Source organism: Rhinopithecus roxellana, chromosome 2, assembly GCF_007565055.1.
Source record: "Rhinopithecus roxellana isolate Shanxi Qingling chromosome 2, ASM756505v1, whole genome shotgun sequence".
NCBI classification, from domain to species: domain Eukaryota; kingdom Metazoa; phylum Chordata; class Mammalia; order Primates; family Cercopithecidae; genus Rhinopithecus; species Rhinopithecus roxellana.
In genome coordinates, this window is record NC_044550.1 from 88,319,582 (window position 1) to 88,336,654 (window position 17,073).

The following is a 17,073-nucleotide window of genomic DNA, read 5'->3' on the forward strand; positions in this document are numbered from 1 at the left end:
GTAAACGTGCAGGGTTGTTACCTGGGCATACTGCATGATACTGAAGTTTGGGATATGAACCCATCACCTACGTACTGAGCATAACACCCAAGAATTAGTTTTTCAACACTTGTCCGCCTCTAGTAGTCCCAAGTGTCAAGTGTTATCATCTTTATCTGACAAGTCTAGTTCTTTCATGAATGAAAGTTCTTGATTATTGTTTATGATACTTAATTTTTTAAAAAAGGTCTTTATCATCTTTATTTGACCCACGTTCAATTTACATATAATTTTCAGATGAATGCTCTAAATGTGTGCTTGTTCTGTGCTGATATAAACATAAGAATTTCATAAGACAGTGTGTAAATAAATCTACATCTAGGTATTTTATTCATTATGTATAAGATAAAGTATATTTAATGGCACAATAGAATAAACAGGCTATGATTACAAGTCCAAAGATTACAAATATAATGATGATATCAAATATATGCACACACAAACACAATCCAACAAAATTCTTGACTCTATTTCTTTATTCAGAGCTAAAGGTAGCAAACATTCCTCTGTACCTAGCTTTTGAAAACACATCTACAAAAGCAAATGAACTCATCTACAAAATAAAAAGCACGTATCTTTAATTTCTAATGTTTTATTATAGATTTTTAAGATACATATTTATTTTTATATTATTAGCTTAAAGAAAGTAAGTCACACAAGAATAAGCTTTGCATGTCTGCTAAGGTAAATTATTACATTATAAATTGGTTATAAAGTTATAAATAAAACACATATTGTGCTTATGTGAATGAAACCACAGCATAATCGGAGTGCATTTGAAATGCACAGAGTATTCTCATTGTTTCAATAAGACAAAAGAAGAGCGTTACCTATTAGAATTAAAAGCCTGGCCTTCAGCTATCCATTAGTCAAAAATAATTCATCATGAATTACTCATTGGTTACAAAACAAAATTGTTAAAATCAAAGGTGACTAAAATAAACATGTTCCTGGGCCTTTCATTTAATAAGCATTTTGGAATAACTGGAGGCAAATAAACAAAGTTAAATCCTCACGTGGGAGGACCAGACTACCCAACAGCAGTGTAGCTTGAGACTCAAAAGTTAAAGCCAGCTTCTAAAAAGCCTGTTAGTACTACCGTCAATATGATAAATTTGGATAAAGATGGCAAAAAAAAAAAAAAAAATGTGATAAGCAGTAAAAATGCAAACATGCCACCTTGGTAAGACTTGCCAAAAGAGTTATTTCAAGTCAGTGGCTCAAAGTAGAATTCCAGTCTCCAAATTTTCGTTAGGCTAATTTTCATTAAGAGGATGATTTATAAGAGAAGAAAAGGATCTTAAAAATCCCAGAGACAGTGAGTAAAAGTGGAGACTCAAAAGAGCCAAGGAGTACTATAAATCTGTAGAAGCAGAGGGAAGCGCTCAGGTCAATCGAGGGAGCACTGAAGAGGAAGATAGTCCAAAGCTCAACTGTCCCGGGTGCAAGCACAGCCCATAAGGGTGCTAAAAGTAGTACATGAATGTGAGCCTAGAAAAGCTACAATTAGATTTTCAAATGATCTCTCTCTCCTTGGTCCATCTTCTCTTACACTTAAAACATTATTTTGACATTTTGTTCTACACTTGTATCAATTAGATCTACAGATTTTTTTTCAAATCCAGCGTCTATTGTAATGTTGTTAGTAGTTCTCTTTCACACAGATATTGAGTTACCCTCGACCAGAACAAAGAAAATGTGGTGTATTTTAGCAATAACAGACATAACTATGAAAAGACAGGAGAGAATGTATTATAAACATTCTCAAATTGTATTTTTAAACTTTCAGGAAATGAAAAAGTTACAAATTGAACTTTTAAATAAGAAGTAGGATGTGTAAGGGCAGGAGGGTAACGGTAATCTATTCTGAATTTGAAACTCTATGTGAGTATTTACCATATGTGACCATCTTGGGTATTGGCAAAGGACATAAAGACGCAACACACAAACCTCTTCCCAGCTAATTTAAGAAGGTTAGAAGGAGTTTGGAGAGGATTATTTGAGGCTTAATATTGTCCAAATGTACTGTTTTAGTTCTAGCCATGAGGAAAATTGATCAGAGGCAGGTTTTAACTTACTTTGTTCAAATTACTCATGTTGAAATAAGCCAGATAATATATTGAAACACCTTCAATATTGGGACCAATTCTCAGTATCTGGGCAGTAACCATTAAATCAAATTAAAATATAATTACATAGAACAAATGTTAAGGAATTCACTACTATTAATAAAATGTACATAAATTATATTACATTGTTTGTAAAAGTAACAAAATTTTTAAAGAGAAATCCATTTTAAAATGATACTCTGTAAGTACATTTTCAGATAGGTAAATTCATACTTCAGAATTATTTAATTTCTCAGCCACTAGACATAAATTGGACCGAAACAGAGAGAGTAAAACTCTTTAATATGTAAATTGTCAGATGTGAATGATTTCCATAGTGACAACAAAACAAATTTCTAAAAAGGAATGGAAAATATGATTCTTGCTACTTAAATGGCTGATTATTTATAGACACAATAGAAAATATACTGATGATTTTGCAAATAAACCAGCATTTCTGTTTAAATGTATGGTCAGTTCTGATACTCTTGCAGGCTGTGAGCCTCAGTGTTCCCATGTAGAGTTGCCTCGGGGTAGTGTGGAGGCTGCTCTATGTTAACAATCAGCAACAGAAGAACGTCAAGAATCATTCTTATTAGTATTTGGTCAGAACAGTCAAAATGGCATAAAATATGCTTTGTTAATGGAGTCAGTACCTCTGGCTTGCACTTTTCTATTAAACAACATGACAAATGTTTTCAAAACTTAGCTAGAACAATAACTGAAGCTTCTGTTGTCAGATGTTCAGACTCACACATAGCATGATGTTACAGAAAAATATAAACAAATACTTCTTAAGTAGTTTGTTTTTTAAAACCTTTTTAAGTATGCATACAGTGCTCAGTTCCACTATAGCTACTTGGTTAAAGTCATTTATTTTATGTATTCATCTACACTGCCTCATTGCTAAACACGCTTGAGGTTGATGTGCTTGATTTAAAAACAAAACCAAAAATGCATAAATATATCTAACATCCTAGCCAGAAAATTCTTTTGTCATTCATTCATAGGTAATACTTTGGCCCCGTGTGCATTGATATAGGTGATAAGAATTTTGGCTCTGTGTTCTATTACATCAATAAGCTTTTCAATTCCTTGTCTACCTCCTTGACTTTCCCAATAAACTTTATCAAGAAACAGAGACTGAAGGAGTTTCTGCCGTAAGTGCTGGCTCTTCAAAACAGAAACTGCAGAAGCGGGAAACCTGAAAAGATAAAACATGATATTCAATCTTAGTAATTGCTTGGGAATAGTACTCCTTACCCAACTGTCCTGCCTTTCATTAATCTGTCATAAATCACACTATCAAATGGCATGTTTGAGAACCAAAACATTTTTGTCACTGCCAAGATGACACTTCTCTTAATAATAATATACTAGAAGAAAGTGTTTCCAGTGAACTGAATATTCTACACCATTCAGAACATGACAGACATCTTACTTAAGGTAATTCTGTACAGTCAAACAAAGGCATGGAATTGGAAAGGATTCTATTAGCCTGGCAGAAATACTTTTCTTAGTCTTAGGCTCATTTCAGCTGTGGAAACCCCTTTAATCTGTCAAGTAGATGGTATCCTCTGACGTATCAAGGTGAGATTTTATGCAAGAAAATATGAGAGACAAATTGATGATGACAACTTCAATAAAGTATTCTGCTTGAATACAAGTTACACAACTGAATTTATGTGAAATAATAAAAAATGTACTAAAATGAGACAAGAATCATTCAAAAACATCAAATTAAAGAAAGAATTGTCTTTGAGTCATATTATACCTCTGGAACTCTGAGGATTTAGGATCATTTTATTTAACTGGAGTACTAAGATGTTTTCAAATAAATTTAGCAAAACTGAAGTTTCAGAGAAAAGTTTTAGTTCCACAATGAAAGTCTCTCTGGAAAACCTAAGACCAATTTAGAGGGGTCTTTGCTGAATTACCTTGAAAGAATGCCTTGCGCTTGCTTTTCTTCATTTAGAAAGTAGAAAACCAGGAGTCCAGCATATACATTATCTGAAGGACTTAGCAAAATTTCTAGGTCAAAAACATAAGTAATATTTTGCTAAATCCCCAATCTGACATTTCTCAGCTTTCATTAAAAATGCTGATAAAAGCACAGTAAAAATATTTTTTAAGAGTACATTTCTAATAAACTCAGGTATACCTCAAAAACTATAGTAAGAACATATATACTTGCTTAAAGAGCACACTTTGCCAGAAATTTCAGGCCTTCTAAGCACCTCTTCCAAATTTCAATGGAGCACAATGGGGATGGCACAGAGGGTGCCTGAAAGCAAGAATCAGGTGCTCTGGCAGTTCTGAGGCTGCAGCAAGTAGAAAGGCCACAGCGCTGGACAAGCTTAATGCATGTGAGGAAGTGTGGAATGAAAGAATGTTTATAAGTCGCCCTTAGTTACCTGATGACATTACTATATAGTTGAGGGGCTAAACTTTAGGGTCTCTAGTATTAAGTAGGATTTTTGCTTTATGAAGTATTAATAGTCCATGAATTGTCAATTCTATAGCCTTTCAACTAATTTAGCTGTGGCAGGATGCATGAGATGAAATCATTAAAACCATTGGATCTCCTTAGTGGTTAATCCTTTTCATAAAAGAAAGCAAAAATATTACCTGTCTCTGCACTACACTGATATAATAGTCGGAATATTCAATGCATAAATCGGGGATTAGAAAAGTCTTCATTTTTGCTTTTCAATGTGTGAATTATATTTTCAAAGAAGATTTAACTTCAAATCCATTACTCCTCATAATACATTTAAACATAAATCTTCTTTGAAAGAAGAAATAAAGATATTCACATTTACGTGAATGTATGAAATGGATGGACTGTATTCTTCAGGTACTCCTAAGTCTAAGAGGGAATTTAGGGATTTAAGAAGACCCTGTAATATCACCCTAGTAAGTGATGTCTTAGGAAAGTCAATTTTCCCATACATAAAATTTCCTTAGCTTAAAAGAGAAAGCCTGCCACACATCCTGCCTTCAATCCACAAAGAGATGGTGCAAAACAGGTATCAAGAGGGCAGGACCCGGCAAAAAACTTATAAAATCGTGTCTCATAAAACTCTCACAGGAACAGTATTGCTCTTAATGCTTAAGTACACAAAATCCACAACATGTAAGTCATAGAGTTTAGGAAGAATGATTGAAATATGCTCCAGAATATTATTAACAAGAGTAATAGTAACAGAGCACACCACAGTTATTACAGAAAAAAAATACTGGACTTGGATTTGGAAGACCTGGGTTCTAACCTCAATTTTAGACCTTGCTCGTGAGCTTTCCAGCAGTCACCTAGCTTCACACAGCTGGTTACCTATTTTACCAATGAACCCTCTATTTTTAGGTTTCTACCCTACCACAGTCTCTTAGTCAATCTGATTTCTGACTAAGGTGGGAAGTATGGAGAGTGGCTCTGCCCACTACGCGGTGGAACTTGAAATCCAGCCACAATTTCCACTGCTGGGGTTGAACAGCTCACGCTTTATAGCTGGGTTCTTGCCATTACTAAGTGTCTTAATGTCCTTTATTTCCAATAGATGTATGATCAAGTGTGCCATGAGCAGCCACTGTGTTTTAACTTCTGCATTGCAGAACTTCTTTGGTTCCCTCTCCACTCTGCATTCTTTCTGAGTCTTGCCGGATGTCCCCAAATCTTTGAGATCTTTCCTGAATTCTTGGTCAACCCTTAGTAAATAAATAATTCTTCCCTAACTAGCCTCCATAAACCCTCTCTCTCAGGTGTTAGATACTTTTCCCCTTAATCTATATCTCCTTGAAGGATTTCAAAATGCTGAAAAATCCTCCTGCTGAATTCAACAGCCAGCTGTCCTTTGAGACTATGCCTTACTTACCAGATTGGCTGTCATTTTCCACTGCATTCATAAAAGTCACTTGAGTTCATTATGAATTTGGACATTCTGCCATGTCAATATTTGCTTGTCTATTAGTTCTTCCCATGTTCTATGTTATGCCTAATAGTGGAGCCTCCGCCACCTGCTTATCCCTGCTCTGCCAAATCCTATGCCAGAGGTCCCTGCACTCTTGCAACAAAATCCACATGGATTTTCACAACGAGAACCAAGCAACATCATGAATGTGAAATGTAGTATGCGCTTTGTAGGCGGTATGGGTTGGCGATAGAGGCGCCACGGCTGCACTCCTGTTCTGTTCTTCTTGGGTTTGTTTCCCTTCTTGGGTCTCCATTCCCAGATTCCACATTCACAATGATTTTCAAGGGTTAAAATGATCAGATGTAAGATGGGAGTTTTCTCAGAACCTTGCTACTTATCTAATATAAATGTGATGTCCTGCAGATGTTACTATAAAACTTACTCTTTGATGCCTTCTAACAGTTTGAAGTTTAAGTTATCTTCACTCCTGTCAAAGAAACCCTTGTTGTCTACAAAAACCAAATGCCTTGGGTCATGCTTTCGCTGGATAATGTGTGCTAGAGCTGCAGAACCTTGGTTGTCACATTTGGGCCTCAATCCATTCTGTACACAGGCATCTTCCTTGCGAGGTCTGAATCCACAGCAATTTGTATCTAAGCGATTATAAATCTGTAAATAGAAAACACAAAATCCAAGATGCTGAGTGAAAACAAAACTTGGGAAAGTTACAAGATTTTCAAAAACCAGTGCTTTCTCAACAGCTGACTTGCCAGAATCTAAGAGGGCCAGGCTCATTTAATTAAAGGCAACTGTCAGAACAAGTCCAAGGTTCATATCCTTCTGACTCAGTCATAGTTATGAGCATTTCCAGCTTCTGCTAATAGATCCAAAGTCAGATTATCCAAGTCAGGCATCTCCACCCTAAATATTCAAAGTTCCCACTGACATCACATACAGACACATGGCCAGCAGAATCTCTGACTCCATGCACGACAGAAGAAACACCATTGTATTTCTATGTGTCTGGAAGGCTCTGTCTTGTTTTCTCCCTCAGGTGGTTTATGGGAAACTGGAGTTACTTCATTGCCACAAAAAGTTTATTGCAACCCCTAGTCTACCTGGACTTCAGTATTACAGTAATCTAACTCGAAATTACATAGAAGAAATCCATTGAAAAGATGTGAGACCCAATTATAAAAACTAAAAGCACTATCTAAATGGAGGCCACAGCTAGATTCTAAACAAGTGAACAAAATGGGCCTCTTGAACTTTATTATGGGAGTTAAGGATACCACCCTATAGAAGAGGGTAACCAGATTAATTAGAAAAAGAAGAATTGTTTCATTCCATTTCCTTTGGGCAAGGAAAGAAATAATATTTATGAATCACGTAAAATAAAGCCTGGGCAAAGGAATTAGATAAATTTAAGTCAAATCTCTGCTTTCACACTTCTGAGCTCTGCAACCTTGTGCAGATTCCTTTTCATCACTGACCCTCAATTTAAACGCCTGAGTAAGAGGAATGATACTCTTTACCTTGAACACTTGGTAGAAAGATTGATGAAAATATGTGTACACCCTCCAGCCCTGTCCCAAGCATCTATAAGACACTCAAAAAAATGAAAACTACTATTACTCTTGTTGAGACACACCTGCATACTCTCCAAAGTTATTTACCTCAAAACAAGCTTCTAAGACAAAAAGTAATTTATCCATTTTAAATGAAGAAAAATTCAGCCTCAGAGACATTAAGTAACCTGCCCTGGGTAGAATATTAGTAAGTAAGTAGCAAAGTCAGGATTTAGACATAGATTTGTTTGTCTCCAAAATTTCACAATTTTTTCCCCCAGTACGTCATATTGAATGGTTTTAGGCTAACTAGTCAGAGTTTGTACGTGTGCTTACGAGTCAAAAGATAGATAGATACTGCCACTTTTATTCTTTTGGTATTAAATTCCCATCTTTTTCTCATCCTCCTGTGTTTCTACAGCTCCCATGGAGCTGTTCAGGAGACCAGCTGCTTAGAAAGGGATGCAGCAAAGCAGTGCCAAAATTTAGCCTACTTTGCAATGATCATTTATTCATTTATCCAACAAACACTTATTGAACATCTTCTACATCCTATCAGTGAGCTAGGCACCAAGGTAAATGTTGCCCATGGTCAGGACCTCTCCACCGTTACCACTTCCAGTGGAAATTGAAATGGTTATTTAGTTTTGCTTCCCTACCAAAGCAAGCTTCAAGAATTGGACAAAGGACTTTCTTCTCTGTTTTCTGTATGTAAATGGACTTTGTATCAAATACCACGCTTGAGATGAAGGATTGTAAGAAAAGTTAGCATAAGCCAATTTTCTATGAAGTTTATGTAAAGCTAGTCACATGGGTGGCGAGTGAGCAACCAAGCATTTGCACTAGTCAAAGGGTACACTGCTGGCCTAGAAACAGTCACAGAAAAGGAGGGCTCTGTCAAGATTGGTTCCAATCACTGAGCCCTGGGACCATAAATCTAACCCATAGCTTATCCAAAAAGTCACATAGGCTGACTCCAGGGAACAGTACGTTACCACTGCTTGTTAATGTGCATTTGTTTGACATGAGCATAAGAAGGTTTCCCAAAGGTGAGCAAGAGTGCCCCGAGCAAATCACTGTAGGTTAGAATAGCACATGAAACGAAAAAAGCACAAATTAGAAACTTTTAGAAAAATTTATTGAGCCCTTTCTTCTCAATTTCAGTCATTTTATGCAGTACCTTCACTGACTTTGAATATAAGAGAAATAAAATGATGTAAAAGAGACTGCATCTGATTGCCAATTATTTAAGGTAAGGTCAGAAAGAACATGAAAACTAACTTTTCTAAAAGCTGCTTCCCATCCAATCACCTCTTTTTTTTTTTAATACACATTAACTAATGATTCTCAAAGAATCTGTGTACCATTTTATCATCATCCTTGTTTCATCTAGTTATATTAACATTAAAAATTTAAAAGCCTAAATCTTATTTAATTTTGACTACAATATCAAAGTCTGTTATATTGGACATATGTGTTTCGAATATAACCCTTTAAGAAAACTCTACCAAACATTTCTTAAATGCTTCTTCAAACCCTAAGTTCTTCCATCATTGTGGATTTCATAGTAGTGGGGAAAGGACTAAAATACATAACTACATTTGTACTATTTCTATAACAAAACCATGAGTATTATATATTTATGTTAAATAATAAGCTCTTTAGAGATAAGGCCCTTTCAGTACTTCTGTAAACATTATATTTTTCTATTTTTAAACTACACAAAAGCATTAAAAGTTAAAGGTGGAAAAGATTGATTTAGGTCATCTTCTTATTTCCTTACCAACATTAGATTTTTTGCTACAGTGTACTTTTAAAGTACTTCGTCTGATCCAATTCTGAATGATTCAACAGTCTGTGATGATTTCGCCACTTCCCTGACAGACCGTTGTGCCATCCAGATCTAACAGACATTATTATTGAAAACAGGTGTGTGTGTTCAGCCCAACTTCTCTTCTAGAAAATGTTGCCACTCATTTTTTTCAGATCTATATACGTACTTGATGGCTATATATATAAAATATATATATAGTGTGTGTATGTGCGCGTCCACGTGCACAAACACTGTGTGTGTACCTACAGATGTAAAATCAGCTGTAAGTTCTCAAATAACCTAGGTTTTACTTCATTTTCCTTATCCTCCAACTATAGTAAATTATGTCTTTGTATTATTGCCTTTGTCTAGCAAGAGGTTATGTACCTCTTAATTCATGTTCTCTAGCTCTTCTCAGAATTTTGTTTATAGCCTTCCTTTTGAATTCACATTCAATATACCAAAAATAACTTGACCACAAAAACATAATCTACTCCCTTAAATTCAGTGCCATTTCGTTAGGCAGTTAATTTAGTCATCTATTGAGCATATTTATGCTTACTTTTAAGACTGCTTATCTATTTTTTAAAGCCTAATAAAGCACATCCTACATAGCTATGAATCCATAATATGGTTTTAATATACTTGTTTAGTGCATACATTAAAACAATCACTTAACTACTGCATGATTAAGCACTGTAGTGCACATCTACGTGTCTACGTAGGTAATTATCCTACAAAGAAGGCTATTTGGGGATAAATTTTGTCAGCTAAGCAATGGTGAGTGTTAGTCCTCATTATTATTGCTTGTTCAAATTCACGTCTTCTCATTCTTTAAAACAGGAATATCTTTTGCAAAACTGATCTTCTGCATCTTAAAATACTGCCAACCACCATTTTCCATAAAATGACTCTTTCCTTTCTTAGGAAAATACATCTTTTCAATGTTTACCTAACTAAAATTGTACTCAGAAAAACCCAGGTGTTCCAGCCAAATTTTTTGTTGGTGGTGGTGGGATATTTTTAGATATATTTCCTTCTTCTAAAGTTTTTTTTAAATTCCATTTTCCTTTGGTAGTGTTGGTTTTGCCTGTAGGAAAAAAGTATCTTATGAGTGATTCAGATTATGCTTGTAGCACCAACACAAGGGTGCCTCTGCTGCACTGTTCTAGTTCCCCAAAACCCATTAGAAATCTGCAGAAACCCAAAGATGTTCCATCCCTATGCACACTACCCAGACCAGCTATGTCTTCAAAAATGGGTCTATCAAGAAATTGTGTCAGTTTCTTCATATCTTCTTTTTCCTCAAAACAATATGATCAAATCACTAATTTCAGGCAATGCTTGGATGAAGGCAATAAAAAGCACTATATTTTGGCCAGGCATGGTGGCTCATGCCTGTAATCCCAGCACTTTGGGAGGCTGAGGTGGGCGGATCACGAGGTCAGGAGTTCGAGACGAGCCTCACCAACATGGTGAAACCCCTCTCTACTAAAGTTACAAAAAACATTAGCTGGGCATGGTGGCATGTGCCTGTAATCCCAGCTACTCGGGAGACTGAGGAGAATCATTTGAACCCGGGAACCAGAGGTTGCAGTGAGCCGAGATCGCCCCATTGCACTCAAGCCTGGGCGACAGGGTGAGACTCCATCTCAAAAAAAAAAAAGTGCTATATTTTTATTTTATTTATATATATAATGCTGTTAATATTAATAATAAAAACATTAATAGCAGTTTTATATTGAGTGTTTAGTATGTGCCAGGAACTGTATACTTAATGATTCACATGTATTATTTCATTTAATCCTCATAGTAACCTTAAGACATAGGTGATACCAATAGTCTCATTTGATAAATGAGGAAATTGAGGCACAAGAAGGCTAGTTGACCTCCCCAAGGCCCCTCAACTCTTAAATGACAGAACTCTAAGGATTCCAGTCCAGGTATCTACGGTTTTAAAGTCCATGCTTTTATCCATCCTGATTGTATCTCTCAGGTTTAGTCTCCGAAATGATACTGCAAAAAGCAAGCGCATTTGTGTAGAATGTTAAATGATGCTGAATTTAAAATATTAGTTATAAGGGTTTCATCAGAAATACAAAGAACTTCAGTAGGATTTCAGAGAAAAACTCATGAAGGAGATGACATTACAGTTAAATTTTAAGAGCCAGGCAGTATTAGCTAAAAACCAGGAAAGGCATGGAGGTAAGAAATCCAAAGGCATCTTTAGAGATACCATGAGTGTATTTGGCCAGTGCTTCTCTATGTGGACTATTGTTTTGTTAAACAAATGATTAATCATTAGATAAATAAATTTTTTTAAATGGAAAATACCAGATAGACATCTTGTTAGATTCAACAGACAAAATTATTCTATCAAATTATTATCAAAGTTTCTAATTGCTTACTTTGTATTATCTCATCATGAACTGGTATGAAGTGGCATGCGTCCTTGGATCATATTTTGAGTAGCACAGTACAAGACCACATTACTGAGAGTAAGGGGAACATTAGGGCAGGTAGTCAGAGAGAAAGGTGGAGAAGAGTATTGTTACCTAGGTGCAGTTATGTGCACCTACAGTCCCAGATACTCAAGAGGCTGAGGCAGGAGGATCGCTTGAGCCCAGGAGTTCAAATCGAGTCTGGGCAACATAGCAGGACCCCATTCCCCCACTCCCCAAAAAACGCACTGTGCCTATTAAAAAAAAAAAAAAGCTAAAAATGTTTTACGTGTCTGCAAGTTTCATTTTTTTTTCTCATGCAGAGCTGGAAGAAAGGTTGAAAGCAAGGGAGTAGGTCAGCAGGTGAAAACATTAAAAGAATGAAAACCAAAGGGAACACAGGCAGAACGTACTTGACAGATAAAAACAGGGTAAAATGAGGATGTTCTTCCTAACATAGGTAGGAAATTCCCATCATCCAAATGTTATTCTCATTCAAATCTGTTAGTTAAATTAGATAAACTTCTGTTTTTCCACCTGTTTTCCACCTCTTTAAGGGTCTAAGTGAGGGTATAATCATAAGCGTCTATGTAGGTGTGTGTGTTTCTGGTTTGGTAAGTCAGCATCTTAAGATCTGCACCATCTCTTTTCAAATGATTCGTTTTCAGTATTTAAAAACTGCATCTTTAGAAAGAAAAACACGTATCAGAGAGAAAGTATAAATATGCAATAAGACATGTAATTGGTGGAATTTAACATTCACCATAGTATTTCACTCAATGCCTAGCACATAGTAGGCACTCAATAAATGTTTGTTATTGGATGAACCCTGCTAAAAGTTGGCACCCACTTTGTATATGGCTATTTACAATGCTCCTCCAAAGCACTGTCTTATATTGGGAAGAATCAAATAAACAAAATGATGGTGGCTTATCAAGATAATGGATTTTTTAAAATGTAGCATACACTGAATAAAGTACAAAAAAAATCAACAGGCCAAATAATGGAATGGCCTGTGCTTGTTACGTGCTTTTGGTTAGTTTCTTTCTGTGGGTTTAAATTAACTAACCGTGGATAATGAATTCTCATATCTCACAGAGGGTCTGCCATAATGCCATGTATGTAATAGGCATTCAATAAATACATACTGGGCAGGTTGACAGAAATAACCAAAGGAAATTCTTTTCTACAATTAGTAGTTTTCTGGAAGATTTCTTTCAATCCAAGTTACCTCATTGGATATCTCATTTGGAAAAAAGTTCCATTTACAACAATTATTTTAATTATTTCAAAAAGGGAAAAAGACAGTGAGAATTGTTATCATTATCAGCACCCCTTCAGACAGACAGATACAAAAACATATGGACTTGTTTATCAGTTAATAACTGACACTGGAAAATCCCTTCACATGAATTTGCCTTGATGAAAACCATTGTATGGTTGCCATATTATCAATGGAACTAGAGTTGGCCCCATGTAGTCTAATGAGTGTATAAAGGGACACTAGATTGTAGAGAACGCAACCTCAGACAAATCCCACCATCCCCATGGCACTTGCTAATATAGACACAGCCTCTTACTTGGGGAGCTATACAAAGCAAAAGCCCACAGTATTCCCCCCGCTCCACCCCCCCGCCAGCACCTGTATCACCTGGGAACTCTCACCACATAAAATAATGAATTTCATTCTTGTTCTCTGCTGCCATGACAACAGGTGCCTGTTAAATTAGTGAGCATGCATAAGTGACTTGAAGAGCAGTTGACGAATGAAGAGAAGTGTAAAAATAGTCTGCAATGTAGAAATCTAACAATGGGCATAGGCTCCCTCGTGCCTCTGCCTCTGTAAGGAGCATTCATTGCTCTACTCCACCTTTACTTTCGAATTCCATGTTTAAAAATAAATATCAGTGTATCCTAATCCAGGGAAGAATCTCTAGTTTCTTCCACATTAATAAACAACAAGTAACAACACAGTATTTCTTTACGTATGAGTAAAAATATTCTAAGGTTATTATACATTTGGATCGATTTCTATAGATGTAATGTTTAAAATCCATATACTGCATCTCTCAATAAGAACCAGAAGTCAAACATCACTATGCCACAGAAGACTGGAGTCACCAGGCAAGCAACAATCTATTTTTGGAGAAAGAAAATTTATGTTCTATAATTTGCACAAGCAGAGATACATGAAAATAGTCTCTGTCGAAGACACATCCATTTTCCTGTAAAGATTTAAAAAGAACACTCAGACTAAAAAAAAATATTTTTTACATTTTATGAAATTCTGATTTATAGAATGAACCGCTATTAAGCAATAAATTTAACATGGAAATGAAATAACCTTATTGTAATAAAAATTTTAATTGCTTTTCTTCAGTGAAGTAAAGCACTACTATTTGGAACTAAATCTATAAAATAGAATTAGAAATAAGTAAAACATGTTCATTTACAGCTGAAGGAATAGTATCAGTGAAAACCTTTTTTTTTTTTTTTTGCTTAACTGATGTGTATTACTTTTATTATTAATATAGAATTTCTATCAAATTTATTTCTTCTATAATATAGATTTTTAAAGGAAAATGACAAAAATAAGTAAAGATAAGCTAAATGACTATATTAAAACCTAGTTTTGGTTATGGTTAACAGAACCCAATGTAGCAATCAAATCTAATAGCTATTTTAACTTATATTTTTTTTAATAAAAATCAGTTCTCTTTTAAAAAATAAATTAATTTTGACAGTCTAATTATTTTCTGGTCACTGAAAATAAATTCTGCTTTTATGAATTAAACTTTTCTTAAAAATTACTTTTACATATACATATAGAATTTTCCATTCTATGTTTCTATGCTTCTTGGGTTAGAAAATAGCTATAAAATGAAGCCCTTTATATAACCTGGCTAAAATATTTCAGAACACTGTTAAAGCACTTTACATTAAAAGTTCCTAATCATCAAAATAATCCAGAATGGTATGTATTTTTCCCCATATTACAATTGAAGAAAAACGTTCAGAGAGGATAGCAACCTGCCTAAGGAGATAAAACGAGTGACTCGTGTGGATTTCAAAAGACATCTGCCTGCCTACCACGATGCTTCCCCTGCTAGAAAAGACAAAGTTCTTGCTTTCATGAAGATTACAACTTAATGCCTCTAAGTATGATTCGCTGGGTATTCTCTATAGCAACCAGCATCATACTTTATACAGTGCGGGTACTTTATAAATGATTGTTCAAAGAAATCAAAGAACGCATACCAGCTCCACTCAGCTCACCCATTGAAACAGAATTCAGATGGCTATCGACTAAAAGATCTGTTTTCCCCTACCCATCCTTTTGTGGAAATGTCAACATCTTAAAATCACAGAATCTTAGAATCACAAAATGGAATACCTTTGAAGTTATTGGATCTTATATAGACAAAAGGGAGTGTATTTCAGAAAAGATAGCCTAGAACAGTGGTCCTCAAACTTTTGATTTCAGAATTCTTTCACACTCTTAAAAATTACTGAGGACCACCTAAGAGTATTCATTTGTGATTATTTACCATATCAAATGAAAAGTTAAAGCCAAGAATTTAAAAAATAAGTATGCATTAAATTCATATAAAAATAACCTATCATATGTTAATACAAATTACATATTTTTAAGGAACTTGCTATACTTTCCAAAGAAATGAGAGAAGTGGCACTGTTCTTTCAAGTTAAAATGGCATTTAATGAAAAAAGCAGCTAGTTCAGCTCACAATACAAACATTATGTAAGTGGTTTCCTCAAGACAACCATTGCACTATGGGATAAGTTGATGTGCTTTACACAGTCTCATTTTGTCACACAGGATATTAAAAAGACAGAGACTTACAGGTAGAGATTTTAAAAAATTAATAGATTTTCACTGCTTCAAGAAAAATTTTAAGGAAATCTGGCATTTATTTCATGTGTTATTTTTCTTCCTGTGACTGCAGTGGCAGTAAAGGGTACAATGACCACTGGTATAGTTTGGTGCCTGCCTTTATTCATGCTAACGCATCAACAGATTTAACCACTACTGCATATATCAACACTGAAAAAAGCGAAAAAACAAAGTCTTAGTATTACTGTGAAAATAGTTTTGTCCGTATGGACTCCCGGAAAGGCACACAAAAACCATGCCCCAAACAGTTTCATTCAATTTGACCACACAACAGTAATAATTCTTGGAAGCTCCATATAACTCTTAGTGATGCATGTCCATAAACATCATGAATATGGTTGGGAAGAGCATGAAACTAATAGAATACTTATCCTACTTTAGAACTGGTTGAAACAGCTCTCACTTAACCCTTAACCCTCTCTGAATCTACTTCTTCATTAGCCAATAATGAGTGATAAATTTTTAAAAATACATACAAAAACCATATACATTGAGGCCAATGAGTATCTGTCTGCCGTCTCAGATGTTCCTATGAAAACACTATCCTGTTCATTTTTCCAAAACGGTTATATTTGCATCCTACCAGACTTACTCAGAGGTTCAGTGCTTTGACCTCTTGCTTTGCTCGAACATACCCATCGAGGTTGGTTTCAGACTGCCTATGGTTCAATGGCACAGGCTTAGTGAAGAGGCCAATCCTAAAAGCTAGTCCCAGCAATACATTAAACTATGTTTGAATCTCAAATGATTATTTATGAAATCACACAGGCTTCCTCAAATGTCTCATCTTTCTAGCCCAGCTATGTCTATAACTAGACTTGCCATTGAAGCATACTAACTATGCACTGATCAATTTCAACATAGTCTAAAAAAAACTCACCACAAGGGTGGAAATAAGCAAAAGAGACATAAAATTTAAAAATATATACTGCACTTTTGATTAATAATAAAATTAGAATGAATCCAGTAATGCTCAACTGGTTGTCACTTAGCAATTTGAAAATTATAAATATAACATATTTGATCAGACATTTCCTTCTTTAATTCAGACTAATTTAAGAGCAAAGACTTATGTTAACCAATTTTCTAGTCTACACGTGATGCAGATGAGGCTTTAGAACAACAACGCCAGCAATCTCTGAGCATGAATGCTAGATAGTAGATGGAAAGAATATATTAAGTTCTAGAGGCTTTCAGGTTGGAAGCAGACATGAGTAATCTATATGTTTCTTAATGGAAGAGATATGATTTGAGACAAAGATCAGTCTGAAAAGGATGTG

The 17,073-nt window shown here is 35.2% G+C and overlaps 1 protein-coding gene across 1 annotated transcript in view; it reads right to left on the bottom strand.

Moving 5' to 3' along the window:
* Positions 1-342: 342 nt before the first annotated feature.
* GASK1B (golgi associated kinase 1B) overlaps positions 343-17,073 on the bottom strand; it is a 48,237-nt gene continuing 31,506 nt past the window's right edge. Inside the window, exons 4-5 of the mRNA XM_010383279.2 lie at positions 6,501-6,727; positions 343-3,351 (exon numbers count right to left, since the gene is read on the bottom strand). Of these exons, the coding sequence (XP_010381581.2) occupies positions 3,144-3,351; positions 6,501-6,727 (435 nt within the window). The 3' untranslated portion in view covers positions 343-3,143. The remainder of the gene's footprint in view (positions 3,352-6,500; positions 6,728-17,073) is intronic.